The sequence below is a fragment of the Pyrgilauda ruficollis genome, unplaced genomic scaffold, assembly GCF_017590135.1.
Source record: "Pyrgilauda ruficollis isolate IOZ18807 unplaced genomic scaffold, ASM1759013v1 scaffold59, whole genome shotgun sequence".
NCBI classification, from domain to species: domain Eukaryota; kingdom Metazoa; phylum Chordata; class Aves; order Passeriformes; family Passeridae; genus Pyrgilauda; species Pyrgilauda ruficollis.
Window position 1 is genome coordinate 1,266,678 of NW_024527599.1, and position 17,459 is coordinate 1,284,136.

The 17,459-nt window shown below is 59.7% G+C and overlaps 1 protein-coding gene across 1 annotated transcript; it reads right to left on the reverse strand.

Annotated features, from left to right (window-relative positions):
* Positions 1 to 304: 304 nt before the first annotated feature.
* DUSP14 (dual specificity phosphatase 14) lies at positions 305 to 12,799 on the reverse strand. The gene is made up of 3 exons (XM_041482818.1): positions 12,669 to 12,799; positions 3,744 to 3,839; positions 305 to 2,404 (listed from the first exon to the last, which is right to left on the reverse strand). The coding sequence occupies exon 3, from the start codon at positions 2,284 to 2,286 to the stop codon at positions 1,690 to 1,692; it is 597 nt and encodes a 198-aa protein (XP_041338752.1). The 5' UTR covers positions 2,287 to 2,404; positions 3,744 to 3,839; positions 12,669 to 12,799; the 3' UTR covers positions 305 to 1,689.
* Positions 12,800 to 17,459: the final 4,660 nt, after the last annotated feature.

The window sequence follows — 17,459 nt, forward strand, 5'->3', positions numbered from 1 at the left end:
AAGCAATGATTAATCTTGATTTTCACTCTCTAGTTCCTCGCTTACCATTTCCCTGGCTGAAGTTTAACTCCTGATAAATTTGGGAGCTGAGTCTCTGTGTCTGCCTGCCACTGGAACTGGGATGCAGCCATGGAACCTGAGCTGGGAGCAGCTGATGGCAAACCTCACCTTCATTTCACTGGGGCAAAACTCACGGGGAAAAGCAGAAAACATCCTCCAGCCACAACTGTTTAAAGGCACTGCTGGGCCTCAGGCTGCTGCTGGAGCTCCACTAGCACAGTTTGGAACAGGAAACCAACACATGTTCTGGTTTAATCTTTATTGATTTTTTTTTTTTACAAGTATAGAATCTCATTTAAATCAGACAGCGATCGCAGCACTCTGCCTGCTCCTCCTCCAGAGGCAACAGAAACTCTGGTGCCTTCTCAGGGCTCCAGTCACACTCCAAGGAACCATCCCTGCCCCTGGAGCCACGGGAAGGCTTCTCCAGGGAAGGGCTGGGGCTGGAGTCGCTCCTGGCACACTCCAAGCAAGGCCAGGCCTCTGTCACCACCCTGGGGACAGAGAGGAGCAGCCCTGGAATGCAGCATAACCTTGAGGACGGAATGGAGAGAGGCAGGAATGGGCTAAGGCAGGTCCCGAGGGGAGCTGGAGCTGAGGAACCCGGGGGGATTCACCCTTCCCCGGGGGATTCAGCCTTCCCCGGGCAGGGCGTTCACCCTTCCCCGGGGGGTTCAGCCTTCCCCGGGGGGTTCAGCCCTCCCGGGGGGGTTCAGCCCTCCCAGGCTGGGCTGCCTGCAGGGATGCTGCTCACCCAGCCCAGCCCAGCCCGGGCAGGGGCCACGCACACATTCCTGAGCGTCTCTTTGGCTGCCCAGCGGCTTCAACCCCCTCGCTTCTGGACAAGATCTGTCAGCTTTCCACCCACAAAACACACCAGCATTTTCCAGCAGTTGAAGTGTATTCCAGGACTATTGCCCTGGCATGGAATGAGTGAAAAAGGATCTTGTATTTATTTGATTTGAATTGCTCAATTTTTATTTTACTTGTGGCCGACACGGACTGATTCAATCTTTTTGTTTGTTTGTTCGTTTTTTCCCTTTTTTCCCCCCTAACTTTGAATACGATTAAGAGCTGACTAAAGATCTCAAACACTATATACTGAGAGTCACTATGAATGTTAAAGAAAACACCAGCACCACAGCCCCTGTATTCCTGCCTCCCTGGTGCTTGGAAAACCTGCTGCTGTGGAGCAGGGCCTCGCCAGTGCTGCTCCTGAGCCACTACAGGGTTTTGCAAGGAAGCAAACAAGCTATAACAAAATATCCAGGCTACTACTGCAGCACAAAGCACGCCTGGGCCATCCACTCTGCCCAACGCCTCTTAGGCCCTTCCTCGCAGGATCCTAATAAACTGACTAAAAAAAGGAAAAATAGACGTAGGCTTTATGGAAGGAATAAACTTATAATGAGACCTGGTTTTGCTAAATCAGAGATGCAGATGGGAAATCCCCATAGAGAAAAATGCTTTGAAGGGAATCGTTGGCCTTGCAGGTTAGTGAGGTGAGAATTGAGGTTCTGCTGTATGGTGGAGAACCAAAGTTGGCTGTAGAAGGAGAAGGGAACATCTCCAGTCTGGTGGACTCGAAACAGCGCGTCCCTTCCGTCGTGCTTCCCCTCTGCAGTCCCATTAAATTCCCCAGTAAGGCATCAGGGGTCTCCTCTCTCTCTCGTAAACGTCTGGGATGATGCCATAGGGCGTCTGTACCATTTTAACCGTGGTCTTCCCAAAGAGCTTCCTCTCGTAGTCTATCAGCTGCCTCCAGAAGCCCACGTTGGGCCGGATCACGGGGCGCCGCGACTTGACCCAGTTGTAGGCCTCGAAGAGGGAGACCTTGTGGTACTTCATGAGGAAGGCGATGCAGAGCGTGGCCGACCTGCTGACGCCGGCGGCGCAGTGCACCAGCGCGGCGCCGTGCTTCCGCGCCACGCTGTGGATCTTGTCGGCCACGCTGTCGAAGTACAGCGAGATGGGGGCGTTGGGCATGTCAGCCAAAGGCACTTTGACGTACTCAAACTGCGGCCAGTTGAAGTTGGGGATCTCGATGGTGGCGTTGATGATGCAGGTGATGCCCCGGGACAGCAGCAGGTGCCGGTTGGAGGCGACGCTGCCCCGGCTCAGGTACAGCGAGGGCGTGATCTGGGCGATGCCCCCCAGGGCACCTTCGGAGAGCATTCGCGGAGCCATCAGAGTTCTCGGCAGGGAGTTGTGGCTTCTGGAGGTCATGGAGGATCCTGGCACTCAGGCTTCCATTATGGGAAGAGAGCCAAGGGGATCTGCAGCCAAGGGAGGGATTGTCTGGCCTGGTGGCGGCAGGACAGCGAGAGCTCCCGCTGCTGAGTCACTGCAAAACACAAGTGAGGCCACGTGAGCGGGGAGCTGTCCCTCACCTGTGTCTGTGCCAGGGAACAGGAAAGCCCAGCTCGCCCTGCTGTGGCCTGGCAAAGCTCCGTGGGGAATGTGGGGCTGGGCTCACAGTGCTCATTACTGCTGTCCCCCAGGCACTGCCTGGACAGATAGTAACAAAAAAAATCTTCAGCCTAATTAACTCCGATTACTGGCCAAGGGTTTACCTGTGGGGCTGGACAGCATCTCACCCGGAGCAGCACGTGGAAGATGAGCTACACCTTTTCCATGCTTAAACACAGCAGCTTCACAGCTGGCCACAGTTCAAAGGGATGGTGAGGAACAGCAGATGCCAGCAATTTCCAGCACGCTGCCCTCTCCCCAGTGCCACCCTTCTCCTTTTTAGGTGTAGGAAAGGCCCCGCCAAAGCACATAAACAGAGGAAAGTCACTCATTAGGAAAGGCGGTGAGTCACGTCCAGCCCCATCAGTCATCGGCTCTCACGGAGGCAGGGCAAGTGTGGAAAGAGTGACCTGGTTATGTCAGAAGCTGGGAGGAAAACCCAAGAGCTGAGGCTGGGACAGGGGAGGCTCTTGTCCTGCTTTAATGCCTGACTGATGCTTGGCAGAGGCCTGGGATCACCTCCGAGAGCCACACGGGCCTGGAGGGTCCCTGCTCTGACTCCCCCTGCTCCTTTGGGGCACCTCCAAAGCCAGGGAGAAGCTACAGGCAAGGGGATGAGCCCTGGAGTATCAATAATTTGTCAGTTTGTGTGTTCTCTGTTTGGAGAAGGGCACAGAAAGGCTCCAGTCTGTGCAGGCTGGGGAGTCCCTGCCCAGGTACCTCTGAGCCCACCCTGGTGGCACTGGCAGAGCTGAGGGGACTTGGGATGCTCAGGGCCTTGGGGAGAAGGATCTGTCCCTCCAGAATTCCTAATTATGTTAAGAGGGTCCTTTAAAGGTCTGTGGCTTCCCCTGCCCTCAGCTGTGTGCCCTCTTGTCATGCTCTGGGAAGCACCAGCAGGTCCCAGCATGGCTGGTGGTGCTGCCAGTGGATTTTTGGCTCTGTGGCAGAGAAACTTAATGAGCACAGCGTGGCCTCCTCCGTGGCTCTTCCCTGCTGGCAGCTACTTGAGCAGCTCCTGAAGCTGTGGACCTAAACCTGTAAAAGTTCCTACCCCAACAAGGTTTTTGCTGCAGCTACGAGTGCTCAGCTTCCACCCAGCTGGAGCAGCAAGGAAAGGTGTGTTTTTTTCAGAGGAATAAAGTTCTTTGAGCAGGGGAAATCCCTGCTCTCAAGCAGCTCTTACTGACAATGCAAAGGATTTGGGCACTTACCCTTGGTCACAAAGTCCTGCTCTAAGTCACGGAGTGGCACCGCGTGCCCTGGGCTGCTGGGGCTGGGACGGCTCAGGGAGCGTGTCCAACGCTGAGCTGGGGAGACAAAAGAGCATGGATTGTACTGGGATCTGTGCTGGACACCAGTCAGGGAGGTGTCCAGGAACTGGGAGGGAGGACCACGGCTTCCCCACAGAGAGACTGAGGACTCAGGGTGGCACTTGCTGCCAAATGTCACCAATTCCTGCCAACACGGCACTCAAATCACGGTGAGCCCACAGGAATCTGAGGCTGGCACAGAAGTCGTGGCTCAAAAATAATTAAGTCATTTAAGTAATTAATTTACCCTAATGTCTTCTTTAGTATCCACCCAAGCCCAGACAGCTGGGGCAGGTCTGTGTCCTTCTGATGGTGCCCAAGCCACCCACTGGGGACCCCCTGTTCCCCATTCCTGCGAATGGGAAGGGGCAGAGCTGATGCCAGAAGCACAGCACCGTGCTCCCAAAAAGCTGAGGATGGGGCCAACACCCCCTTCCTTTCCCAGACCCCCCTCAGAGTGGAGGTGAATCACCTGGGAAATGCTGCTGGATGAGAGCAGTGCTGTCCTGAACCAGCTCTGAGCAAGGCAGAGCCTCCAGCTGCTCCCGGGGCAGCTGGAGCAGTTTGGGAAGGGCTCTGCTGCTTTCCATAAAGTGGTTCCTGTTTGCAGGCAGGAACTTATCCAGGGATTTGCATGTGACAGGCTGGGCTCGCTCTGCAAACTGGGGCTGCCGTGCCAGCGGCAAACACCTGCTCATCCCATCCCATCCCATCCCATCCCATCCCATCCCATCCCATCCCATCCCAGGTGGCTCCAAGCCCCATCCAGCCTGTCCCTGGACACCTCCAGGGACGCAGGGGCAGCCACAGCTGCTCCATCCAACCTGTTCCATCCCAGGCACACACACAAAGCATCCCCGGGGCTCGGCATGGCCGACACAGCTCCCCCCCGAACCAGAGCAGCTCTCAGCCAGAAGGAGGGAATATCTTGAGGAGAACCTCATAATTCCAGCGAGGGATAAGGCTGCTGTGCCCACAGCCCAGGTGCCCGGGGCTGGGACAGCCCTTAGGCAGCGGGGCGGGCGCCGTGTCCCCTGGGTGCTGTGCCCGCAGCGGGAGCTGGCTGGGATGGCACCGGCTGCGACTGCTGGCTCAGGCATGTGACAGAGCCACGCTGCTGCCCACACACACCGGGCTGAGCAGCTGCTGGGAGCTGCGAAGGGAAGGGGCTCGTCTGCCTGGGCTGGCAGCAGCTCTGGCTCCTGCAGGCTCGCAGGTGTGAGCTTTCATCCGTGCCCAGCCGTGCATCCCTCCTGCCCGGCTCCAAGTGCCCTGCTTTGCTGCCTGAGAGTCCCAGGTGAGAGCCTTCTTCCGTGCCCAGCCCTGCATCCCTCCTGCTCGGCCCCAAGTGCCCTGCTTTGCTGCCTGAGAGTCCCAGGTGAGAGCCTTCTTCCGTGCCCAGCCCTGCATCCCTCCTGCTCGGCCCCAAGTGCCCTGCTTTGCTGCCTGAGAGTCCCAGGTGAGAGCCTTCTTCCGTGCCCAGCCCTGCATCCCTCCTGCCCGGCTCAAAGTGCCCTGCTTTGCTCCCGTGAGAATCCCAGGTGAGAGCCTTCTTCCGTGCCCAGCCCTGCATCCCTCCTGCCCGGCCCTGCTTTGCTCCCGTGAGAGTCCCCCTGCCTTTCCCAGCACACCCGCCTTATCCCACCGCATCCCGCTGTAATCCAACACTGTTGCTTTTCACGCAGCCATTCCCCTCATTGTGCTGGGGCAGAGAAAGAGAAAAGGAATGAAAAGCCTCCTCCCAGCCGAGGCTGAGTGCAGAACAAAAAAGGAGAAAATCGCTGAAGATGGAACAAAGCACTCACACAGCCCGGCGTGGCTGTGCCTGGGAAGGCTGATGGCACAAGAGGCTCCTGGCAGGGCACAGGGAGGGGCACCGGTGCCCCTTCAGCCTCTGCATGCCAGGAACAGCCAGGGTGCCCCACCTCATGGAAATAAAAACCCCACCTCTTCTCCCACTGCTCCTTGGCTGGGGTTTCTGAGTGCTGGCATAGGCTGGGGAGTCACAGCAGCCCAAAGCTGGTGCCCCAGGGTGCTGGAGCCTGTCCGAGGGCTGCATCCAGAACCGTCCCTAAAGCAGCACTGGAAGTGCCCTCCAAAGGAGCTGGAATGTCACTGGGCTTTCCTGCAAAGGCCTGACATCCCCAGGGGTGCAGATGGCCCTTCAGGAGAACAGTGGGCCGGCAGCATCCAGGTGTTCCTGCCATCACATCCTCCTTTTCTGGGCTGACTCCAGTTAATGAATTAATTAATCTTGCAGCAGCCCTGACCCAAAGGAAATCCCTTTCCAGACTGTGACTTGGTCTTGCCTACGTGCAGATCCCAGACAGTGCCCAGAGGAAGGGCTGGGACCCTGGGGTGGCAGGGGGTCCCTGGGGTGGCAGGGGGACCCTGCTGCAGCAGGGGCAGGACTGCAGCAGCCTCCTCCCTCCCCGGCAGACTGGTGGGTTCTGCCATTTCCCTCCTCTGCATAATCAGGGGTGGGAGAAGCCAGTGGCTAATTACAGCCTGGAGAACACTCTGCTCTTCAAAGCCTCCAGGTCCTTTCCCAGCGCTCCTGGCCAGCACCATCCTCAGGTTTATGGTGAGGGGACACTTCTCCAGCCCCCATCCACCTGGATCTCATCCTGCACCCAGCAGCTCTGCAGCTCTCAGGTCTCTCCTGCTGCACCTCCAGGCTGAGCTTCGTGCCTCCCTGGTGTCAGGAGGAGGGGCAGGTGCCTAGCCCTGTAGCTGCTCCCATGGAAGGCTGGCTGTATCCCACCTGGGCTGGATCTCCTGGCCCCAGAGCAGCTCCTTTCCAGGTAAGAGGAATTCCAAAGCAATGCAGCAATCCCGATGCCGTGCTTGGTGCTTTGGTGGTGCAGCCCCTTGGAAAGGTTGCTGCTGGCAATGCTCGTGGCTCTGCTCTTCCAAATCTTGCAACAGCTGGAGTTTGTTTCTCTTGCTTTCATTCCTGGGAACGCAGTCCTGTTAACAAAGGCTGAAATTCCCACGGGAAAGCATTGCTGGTTCCTGGACCTCCTGAGAAAGACTTGAAAACACCTCTGGAAGCTCAAATGACAAACAGGGTGAGTTTGTGAGTTGAGTGCTGTGATCTCCAGGACAGGAAGGAGAACTGGTCGGGCTCTAGACAATGAGTTGGCAAGTCTGAGCTTCTGCCTTCTTATTCTGGTGCTGCCGGGTGGTTTGCTCTGATTTTTAAGGGGTTTTTTTGTTTGTTTTTTAATGCAGCTCCTCTGTCTTGAGAGCTGAGGCTGTGGCTTGTCCCTGGGGCACTTGAGTTTCTGTTGGGCTGTGTGGCAGGAACACAAGCATGGGGCTGGTACCTGGACAGGTGAGAGCTCCCCTCTCCCCCTCTGGAGCTCGGGCTTAGTGCAGGGTGGGCCCTGCTCTGCCCAGGGAACAGAGACACTGAAGGCCCTGGTTTAATTCCCAGATCATCATCTGGGATTTGAAGCAGGTTTGTGGGCTGGGTGTGCAAAATGTCAGTACTGAGGCAAGGCTTCTCCCCCCTCCCAGGAGAGGAAAAGTTATTCATTTTGGAGATGACAAATGCTCTCTAATCCTGCAGTAAAGAGAAGAGTCAATATCGCAGGCGCTGAATGAACGAGCCTGCTCAGGGCTCTTCCCAGCCAGGCTGAACAGCAAATTGCTTCAGAAATGGTCCTGGAGAGTGGCATTTCAAATAAATTTCAGCAGACAGCACAAACTGCAGCCATTCTGGGGTCAGGGCTTGCTTGTGCTGAGTCCAAGGGAGCCCAAAGCAGAGCTGGGAGGGGAGAGAACGAGTGGGAGCCGCCGGCTCCTCTTCCCAGCCCTTGGTTCTGCTCTCCTGCCTTTGCTTGTGCTCCTGGAGCCATCACAGGCTCCTCTCGTGTGGGTCAGGGCCATCAGCACATCCTCACCACGGAAAGGTCGAGTGGCTCGGGTTTGGAATGGGAAAGAAGGAAGGGGAGCAGGCGGGGTGATCTGGGCTGAGACAGAGGATGCTGCGACCAACCCCCGAGTGATTCTGCTGGCAGCCTGGGCTGGCCTCTCCGAGCAGGATGGGAGCTGTCAGATGTTAAATCAAGATAATAATCTGTCTGCCCGGAGCTCTGAGCAGGCCTGGCTGCTTGTGCAGCTCCCTCCCAGCACAGCTGGGTCCCCGCGCTTGCCAGAACACACCAGTAACTTCCCCCAGGATCCACAAAAAGGGGAATCGTGCCCAAAACGCACAACAAGACACCCGACACCCTGCAACCAGTGCCGGGCTCTCCTGGGAAGCTGAACGACCCCAGAGCAAGCAGGTTAGTCTGCAAGCACAGAGTCCTGCCTGCCCCCCGTGCCTGGCATGCAGGCTGCTCCCAGAGCCAGGGCAGCATCCCGGCTGCAGGGCTGGCAATCCCTCAGGAGCCTGTCCCAGCCTGCTGCCTCACTCCAGAGGGGTGACAGCTGACACTCCTGTGTCCCTCCCGCTGGCAGCAGTGGGGTGAGGCCAGGGCTTGGCAAGGCTCACCCACTGCCTCCTGCCTCTGCTGAGGATGAGCCACCCTCGCTCCACAGGCAGGCTCTGCTCCCACATGGCAGCACCGAGGCTCGGGCTGGCACCAGGCTCAGGGCTAGTGACTCTAACCCAGCCCGAGGTGCCCAGCTGAGCAGTGCCCGAGTGCTCTGCCGTCCAAAAGCACTCCCTGACTGCCATTCTCCCAGCAGGAAAAACGGGTGGTGAGGTTTTTCATCTGAGGATGCCGCTGGGTGCCACGGACAGGGTCCCAGGCTGCCAGGCAGGGCAGCAGCTCGGCAGCCTCTGGATTCCCACTGCCACCAACTCCTGCGGCAGCGGCGCTGCCCACGGCCACGCTGTGATCCCTGCCACGCTGTGATCCTGCCGTGCAGCCGCCCCCTTCCACAGCAGGAACAGGCACTGCTGCCTCTCCAGCTGGCAGCTGGATCCTGCCAGCTGCCAGCCAAACCTCTGGCCACAGGGAGAGCTGCCGGCCGCAGGGACGGAGCGAGACGGGCAGCGGGCACAACCTGGGGCACGCTGGTATTTAGAAATCCTTGCTCTGCTCTGAGGACAAGCCTCCCTCGGCAAGCAGCGAGGGATTTGATGCAAGAAAAACAAACCATCTTTCTTTTAAACGCCACGTCTGTGCTTTCAGAGCCACGGGCTCTGTGTGCTGCTCGCTGGGAGAGCGCAGCAGGGGCACCGGGCTCCCCCAGCACGGAGGCCACCTGCATCCTGCCTAAAAACTCCTGGGAGGCACGTGAAATGCTTTAAAATCCACAACTAAGCTGTGAGGAGGCACCAAGGGATCCGACAGTTGCGTGCAGCATCAGTTCCTGAGCACTGAGGGCTGTTTTCCAGCCCCGAGTGGCGATACCGCCTCTTCTGGAGCACCACAGATTATTCCAGCGCCAGCTGATGGCATCTGGATTGCAGGTGGAGTTTAGGAAAGCTCCATCCCCTGCTCCCTGTGTCCAAGTGTGACCCCGGGGGAGGTGGATGGAGAGCAGGGGGGACACGTTCAGGGAGCAGACCCACGCCTGGCTCTGGCTCCCGGGGTGCTCAAGATGGAGCCTTGTTTTTTCCGGAGCCGTGCCCTGCGCAGTCACAGCTGACAGGAGGGACACAATCTCTTCCCTGTTAGCAGAACAAAACACAGGGACCTGGTGTGTTTGCTCGTGTGTGACCCTGCCGGGCCCGGGGCTGTGCCTGCTGCTCGTGGGGCTCTGCCCCAGCCCACCCCAGAGCCCGTGAAATTGAAGGCAGCTGCGAATTCGCTGCGACGTGTCCTGGAAACGGTCCGGTGCCTCCGTGCTGGCCTCACCCGGGCCTTTTCCAGGGGCAGTGCCAACTGCTGCATGCTCTCAGCTGCCTGGCTTCCCAGGGGGGCTCAAAGATGAACCTGATGGTGGCACATTCCCCTCCGGAGGCACTCCCGGCGGGCAGGGGCTGCCCACGCCTTGCCCAGGCTGCCCGAGGCCGGGCAGGGGCTGGCTGGGCACGGCGGGGAGCACAGGGATGTGCCCGCAGCAGCTGTGAGGAATGAGGTCAGCTCTGAGCACACCCGTGGGGTTGTGTCGGGTGACGGGCAGAGAGGCTCATTTTAATCAGTTTGGGGGAGATGGAGTTTATTTACACGTGGGGCTTCCTCCCCTGTGAGCAGCACCCCTCGGCTCCCTGGAGGAGCTCTGGCTGCTCCAGGCTGGGGGGAATTCTCTTTCCCAGGGATGCTGTGCAAATCCACATTTCCTCCTGGCCCTAAAGGGAGGGACCTGCAGACCCCCCACACTGCAGGGTGGGATGGTGAAAATAAATGAGAATTAATTCTCATTGGCCTGGGAATCCTGACCCATCTGGCCTAGGGGTGACTGTGGCAGCACCTGTTGATCCTTCCTGCTGGGAACCCCAAACCTGCCTGATTATGATAATTTTATACTATTTTTAAAGCAGGGGAGTAGCTGTGAGAGCTGAGCCCACGCACTGCCTGCACCACAGGTGCCCCAGGAAGGGTGGGCAGTGCCTTTGCCTCCCAGTTCCTGGCTTTATTCCCAAGCATCCAGAGAGCTGGGGCTCCTGTTCAGAGATTCCTCAGCTATTTCCAAATGCCAGAGCCCTCTCTGCACATCATGGCTGCTCAGAGTGTCCTTTCTGAAGGGATAAATGGGTGTGTGTGTGCTGTGCACCTGGAGAGGAGGGGCTGGGAGAAGCTCCCGTGCCTGGTTTGAGGTGTTACCCCTCCCATCCAGGGAAAACCACCCTGGAAGGAAAGTCCTGCAGCGGTGGCAGGAAGCCTGGAAGGCTTCTCTGGTGAACAGCCTGTAGGAGATGGCTCTGGTGGGGTCAGCACATGGTGCTCCCAGGCCCCACTGCCCTGCCCAGGTGCCTTTTCCCCACTCCTCATTCCCAGCCTTTTCCTGCATGCCCAGGCGTGCAGGTGGCTGGTTCCATGGGACAAAGCTGGTTCTGGCTCCCAGAGCAGAGACCTGAGACTTTTTTGGTGGTGGCTCTGCATCCCTTTCCTCTTTCCCGTGGAGCCTGGCTCAGGCAGATTTCCCCCCACACCCTGTACGTTTCTAGCACTGGAGCAGCATGAGCTCTCCGGCTTTCCAGCTCTGAGATTCCAGCTGGGATCAGGTTTTGAATTAAGCCATGCAAATTTCCATCTTGCCCTGACCAACGAGGAAGCAGTGCCAGAGCCCAGAGCAGACCCCGCAGCGAGGACTCGGATGAAATCCCCGGGATTTCACCTTGTTCCTGGAGGAAACCGGGATGTCTGTGTCCCTGTCCAGGACCCAGGCGAGCCCTCAGGGGCAGGAAGGACAGGCAGAGCTGCACGTTCACACCTTCCAGGCACAAATTGATTAAAACCCGCTGCATTACTGCTCCCCTGACGTTCACCAGGGTCACGTCAGCCAAGTCGTGGCATCAGATCTCTCTGCCAGCGGGGAACAGCACGTGTCCCCCAAATTAGGGATCCTTCCTTCTCATTCCTTGGGAACCAGAGTGCCACAGAGCCTGTCCCAACCACCGGGAACACAGCAAACACCAAGGTTTACGGCGAGGCCTGGGGGAGGAATCCACTCCCTGCCAGAGAAGGGCAGCTGAGCCGGTGTATCATAAGGGAAAACAGTGTTTTGTCAGTGCTAATCCTCCACCATTCCTGAGGCAGGGGCATTAGGGATAAACTGAACTTGCAACATGATATTAAGGCATCTGCCAACACTCAAACCTCCAGAATAAAAGGCTCATTTGCTGCCCAGTCAAACAGGTTATAATCCTGCCCCATCTCCCTACAGCCAAATGCCACTCATTGATTACCGGTGTTGCTCAAAGCAGCTGCTCCGGAGCTGAGTCAAGGGCCGTGCATGCAGCCGGGCTGGATGTGAGGCCGGGCAGCTGCAGGCACCCAGCGGGGCTTGGGGACACCGGGGTGCCCTGGGAGAGGGGGTGTGGAGGGCAGGAGCCAGGGATGGGAGCCAGGGCAGGAGTGCAAGGGCAGGATCTAGGGATGGAAGAGAGGGCAGGAGCCAGGGATGGGAGCTCCACTCCAGCACGCTGATGGGCAGGAGCCAGGGATGGATGCTCAGGGCAGGAGTGCAAGGGCAGGATCTAGGGATGGAAGAGAGGGCAGGAGCCAGGGACTGAAGAGAGGGCAGGAGCCAGGGACTGGAGAGAGGGCAGGAGCCAGGGATGGGTGTCCACAGCAGGGGTGCAAGAGCAGGATCCAGGGATGGAAGAGAGGGCAAGAGCCAGGGATGGATGACCAGAGCAGGAGTGCAAGGACAGGAGTCAGGGATGGGAGCGAGGGCAGGAGCCAGGGATGGGTGTCCACAGCAGGGGTGCAAGAGCAGGGTCCAGGGATGATGCTGAGCTGGGGGTGCCGCGGGCAGCAGCCAGAGGCGGGTGCGGAGCCAGGATGCAGGGATGGAGCCCTGCTCCAGCACAGCCCGTGCTGGGGCTGGCTCCACGTCGAGCAACCCCCGGAGCCGTGCCCGCGGCTGCCCCGGTGCAGCTCGGAGGTGCCCCCCGCTCTCCCGCCGGGCTCAGCCGGGCTCTGAGCAGCGCCCACCGCGTTCTTTGCCGCGTCCCGCTCCGTGGGGCTCCCCGGCCGCCCCGTCCCGCCGCAGCGGGGCCGCTGTCCCGCGGCACAGCCCCGGGACCCTGAGCCCGCCGCGGATCGGAATCTCCCCGCGTCCCGTCCCGTCCGCCGGGGGCCCCTCCGGAGGCACCGTAAGCGAGCGGGGCGGGCTGGGGACAGCGAACACAGCGGGAAACGGCGGGGCCCCCCAGCCCGAGCGCCCCGGCTCCCCCCGCCCGGCCCTGCCCGTCCCTACCATGGCTCCCGGGCGGCGGCTCCGCGCTCCCTCGCGGCCGTGGCGGCGGCGGGCCGGGACTTTTATCGTGCTCGGCCGGCTCCGTCTCGGCGGTGCCACCTGACCGCGGCTGCCGGGGCCGCCCCCGCCCGCAGAGCCGCCGTTACCAGGCTACGGGGGGCGGCCCGGCCCGGCCCCCGGGCGGGGGCTCCGGGAGACCGGCCCCGCTTAAAGGCGCCGCCGCCGCCGGGCCCGCGGGGCCTGTGGGAGCGGGAGCCGCTGTGGGGGCGGCGCGGCCCTGTGGGGACGGGAACAGGGGGCTCCCGGGGGGGACATGGCAGGGTCGCTGTGGGGAAGGGGACGGCTGAGTGTCACTGTGGAGAAAACGCGGGGTCCCTGTGGGGAAGGGGAAAAGTGGGGTGTCCGTCCTGTGGGACACATTGGGGTCCCGGTGGGGATGTGACTCCTCTGTGTGGGGATGTGACTCTGTGTGGAGACGAGTGGGGGTCCCTGTGGGGATGGAAACAAGTGAGGGTTTCGGTGGGGACATGATGGGGTCAATGTGGGGATGGAGACAGTGGGGATCCCAGTGGGGACATGACGGGGTCACTGTGGGGATGGGATGTGTTGAAGTCAGTGAAGGGCCATGGCAGGGAGAGGTGGTCGCTGTGGGCACAGGGATGTGGCAGGGTCCCAGTGGGGATGGGACAGCGTGTGGGGATGTGGCAGGGTCCAGGACATCCCTTGTTAGGGATAGGACATGCCAGGTCCCTGTGGGGACCCTGCCAGTGTGTGTGGGGACAAGGTGGAGTGCCTTTGGGGATGGGGATGGGGATGTGCCAGAGTGCCTCGGCTCGATGGGTGCTCACTGGGGAGGGGTCCAGCCCTGAAAAAGAGAGAAGAACCTGGTTTTTGGGACTCAGGACATGCCAAGCCACAGCTCCTCCCCATGCTGGGAGCACACTGAAGGAATGTCAGGTGGTCCTGAGGCTCTCGGGGCTTCTTGTGGCACCCTCCTGGGGCTGGACCCTGGCCCAGGGCAGGGTGGGCTCAGCTGGAGAGCTGGCATGGGCTGGGATCCCCAAGGAGGGTCGGGGATCCCCAAGGAGGGTCGGGGATCCCCAGGGAGGGATGCCGTGGGTTAGGGGATCCACACAGCAAAGGGGACAGAGAGTTTTTCTTCGGCTGCAAACTGTAGGATTGAGGTGAGGGCTCTGCTCCCACTGCCTCCCCACCATGGCAGGGACACGGGACAAGGCTGGCACTGGCAGAGGAGGAGGAGGAGGAGGAGGAGGAGGGCAGCCTCTGCCTTAACCCCGCGGCTGCTGGAGCGAAGCGTGGCCACCCCAGCCCGCTTTTGTTCGCTTTCTGGTTTTGTTGTCGCACGCTCCGACTGAAATAGCCCAAATCCCTCATAGGAAGCTTCCCCCAGCCCGAGCCCTCGGCTGGTATCTCGCTCGGGCAGGTTTCATGACTCAGCAGCCCAGATGGAGCCGTCCCTCACAGCCCTCAGCTCCAAATCTGTTTATTGCTCCAGAGGCTGTTTTTCCAAGAACCTCGCTGCTTTATAGCAGCCAGAGCTCTCCCTTAAAACCCTGCCTCTCCAGCGAGGGCTCGCGTCACACTCCGCGCGGAGGTGGGCGAGGAACAAAAATAGACAAATTAAGAAAACCTCAAAAGGCCAAAAAAAAAAAAAAAAAAAAAAAAAATGGGGGGGTTTTGTGAGGGTTTTGGCTCTCCAAGCTCAAGGTTTGCTTTGCCTCCGTGTTGCATCAGTTCTGCTGCCTTCCTTGGAGCTGCACCATCTCAGGGGCTGAGACGGATCCCCGGGTGATCACCGGGTGATCGCAGGTCTGCGAGAAGCTGAGAGACTGCTGAGCCCCCGGGGTGTCCCCCTGGAGCTGGGCTCCCCGGGCCGGGGCTCGGAGCCCTGGCAGTGCCAGCCTGGGGTGGTGTTTATTGGCCACGGGCAGCGTAGGGAGAGACGAGGATGGGTTTTTGGGTTTTTGAGTGGCAGCCTGTGGGATTCCCTGCGCAAGCATCTAAACCCCTCATTCCCCCTCACCACCTCTGAATGAGGAAAAGGCTCTTGCACAGCTCCACTTGCTCATCCTGGGCAGTTTTTAACTCTTCACACAACTGCAAAGATGTTTCTAATGCTGGCGCAACTCGTGCTTTTGACCTGCACCCTGCCAGGAGCTTTATGTGTGTTTGGTGTGGGACAGGGGATGCAAAGAGGGAGACCTGGGAGGCCTTTAACCGGGGACACAGCAGGGAACAAAGCTAAAAGCAGAATGTCAGCTCCTTCCCACACTCAGCCCTGGCCAGGGGTTCACTCACAGGAGCTGGGGAACTTGGTGGGTGGCTGGGGGCTGCTGTCCTGCCAAGCCCCCTCCTGCCAAGAGGGAAATACACCCTGTTTTGTCCAGGATGGATGTTTGAGGGGCCGGTGGGACAGTGAGGGTTTGCTCCTGAGCACAGGGGAGGTGTCAGGCACTGGGTGCTTTCTGGGACAGCTGCTGACATGCCATGGGGGGGACAGCAGGGCCTCTGTGGGACCCCCAGCCCTGGGAAGGCAGCCTGGGCTCCCCAGGGGTTGTGGGGAGCAGCAGCTCTCCTCTAAGGCTGACATCGTGTTGTGGACAGGTTTTCCCCCTTCCCATAGGAACTGTGCATCTCTTGGAAAAGTTCTGAAGACTTCCAGGGACAAGATGCTCGACGTGGTGACTGATGACACGGCACGGTGCCTTTGGGGGTGATGGCTTTGGAAGGTCAGGACACGGACTGTGGTCCTGTTGGGTCAGGATGTTCTGTGACTCCTGTGAGCCCACCTTGCCCAGCCCAGCCTGGCAGATGCCGCTGGCTGTGCTGGGGTGAGCACAGCGCGGTGGGTCCCGGGCACATTCCCGAAGGGTGCGCCTGACCACGGGCCATTAGCTGGTCATTAGGGCTATTATCTTAATCACGGGTGTTCCCCTGCTCTGTGCAGGCTGTGCTCAGGGTCACGAAGGCCTGCTGAGAGGGGAGCAGGCTGCCTTCCATCCATCCATCCATCCATCCATCCATCCATCCATCCATCCATCCCTCCATCCATCCTCTCCAGTTTCCATGGCTACACCACAGTTTACTCTTCCCTGCCTTCAACCTGAACCTGAGTGATGTAGACAAAGTTCCTTGTGTGAGGCAAAAAGCCCAGGGACTGGGACCTCCTGGTTTTGGGACAACATCTGCATCCAGGGTGGTCAGAGCGTGGAGCAATAGCACTGAGCCCCCGGCAGCACCCCCAGCCCAGCCAGAGGGAGCTTTGGAGGGGCTGCTTTGGGGTCCTGCCTTCCCCTCCTCGCCTCCCTGACAGCAGCAGGGACACAGAAGAGGCAGTGAATGCTCCTGTGGGGACAAATGCCAGCAGGGGCCATCGGCTGCCTGGCGCTCGATGCGAGGTGACAGCCGGAGCAGGCGCTGGGCTGCGGCTCCGTGATGGGCGAGAACAAACCCGGGCTTGGGTCACCACGTGGGGCTTCGCTGGCCCAATGTGGGTCAGCAGAGGCCTCGCTGAGGAGGCAGGGATGTCACAGCTCCGCAGGGATGTCACAGCTCCGCAGGGATGTCACAGCTCCGCAGGGATGTCAAGCATGGCAGGGTTTTGTTGGCTTTCCAGCAGCACAAGGAGCAGAAGGGGAGCGTGTTCCAATCCAAGCTCCCTGGGCAGGAGGATTTTGGCTGAAGGGCTCCCAGGATGTGGCCATGAGGGTGTGTCACCCTTCCCAAATCCACGGGGTGCTCTGATCTGCAAGGCCAGTGGATGAAATGGGCAGTGTTTCCACAACCTGGGTGTGTTGGGCTGTGGGGAGCCACACGTGTGCCACAAGCTTGGTCACCACCGGGGCAATCCCTGTGCCCTGCCCTGCGTGCCAGGATCCCTGCCTGCCCCTGGCCACCCAGGTGCCTCATGGAGGAAAGTGCTGTCCCCCAAGGCCAGTTTTCCCACCATGGGCTATGGGTGACCGTGGGCTCTAGAGGGTCAGGAGGAGTAGCTCTGCTGCCATTTGTGTTTGTTATATTTGGGGTGCCCTTATTGCATTGCCTGGTCCCCCCTAGGCAGAGGGATGCAGGGATGCTGTGTGGTGCAGGGACCCCACGGCGTGGGCTGTGTTTTGGCAGGTCCCTCAGTGACACGCCACGCACAGAGAGGTGCCAGGGTGCTGGTTTGTCTCGGGAGGGTGGGGTGAGTTTCATGTGGTGCTCACCTGCTGAGTCAGGGGCTGAGCAGCCACGTGAGCCAGGGCTGTGGCCCGTGTGCCTCCAGGATGCTCCCTGTCCTGTCCTGACCCCCCTGCACAGCCCAGGGCTGGGCTCTGTGGCCAGGCCGGGAGCAGGGGCACTGACATGGGCTGGCAGCTCAGCCTCCCCAGGGTGCTCACTGCTCCCTCCCCATCGCAGCCTGCACAGCACCACCTGCCTCCTGGGCAGCTGAGCTGGGGGCTGGCCCGTCCCAGGGACCCCAGACATCCCCTGGGAGCTGCTCTGGCAGTGCCTGCCCCTCCGGCACTGCATGAGGTGCTCTGAGCTCCCATCCGTTCCCATTTCACTGCTGGCGCCTGGTTCATAAAACATTGACTTTCCAGACAGGCTTTGCAAAAGAAATGAGATGTTGGTGATTGTATGGAGAGCTCAGGAGATTCCAGGGTGCATTCCCTGGAGCAAAGGGTGCTCACAATCCTTGCCTGTGGCCACGGAGGACCTGTGGTGGGGCAGGCATTGCCCAACAGCTCCCACTCCCTGAGACCCAAAATACTGGACACCTGTGTACTC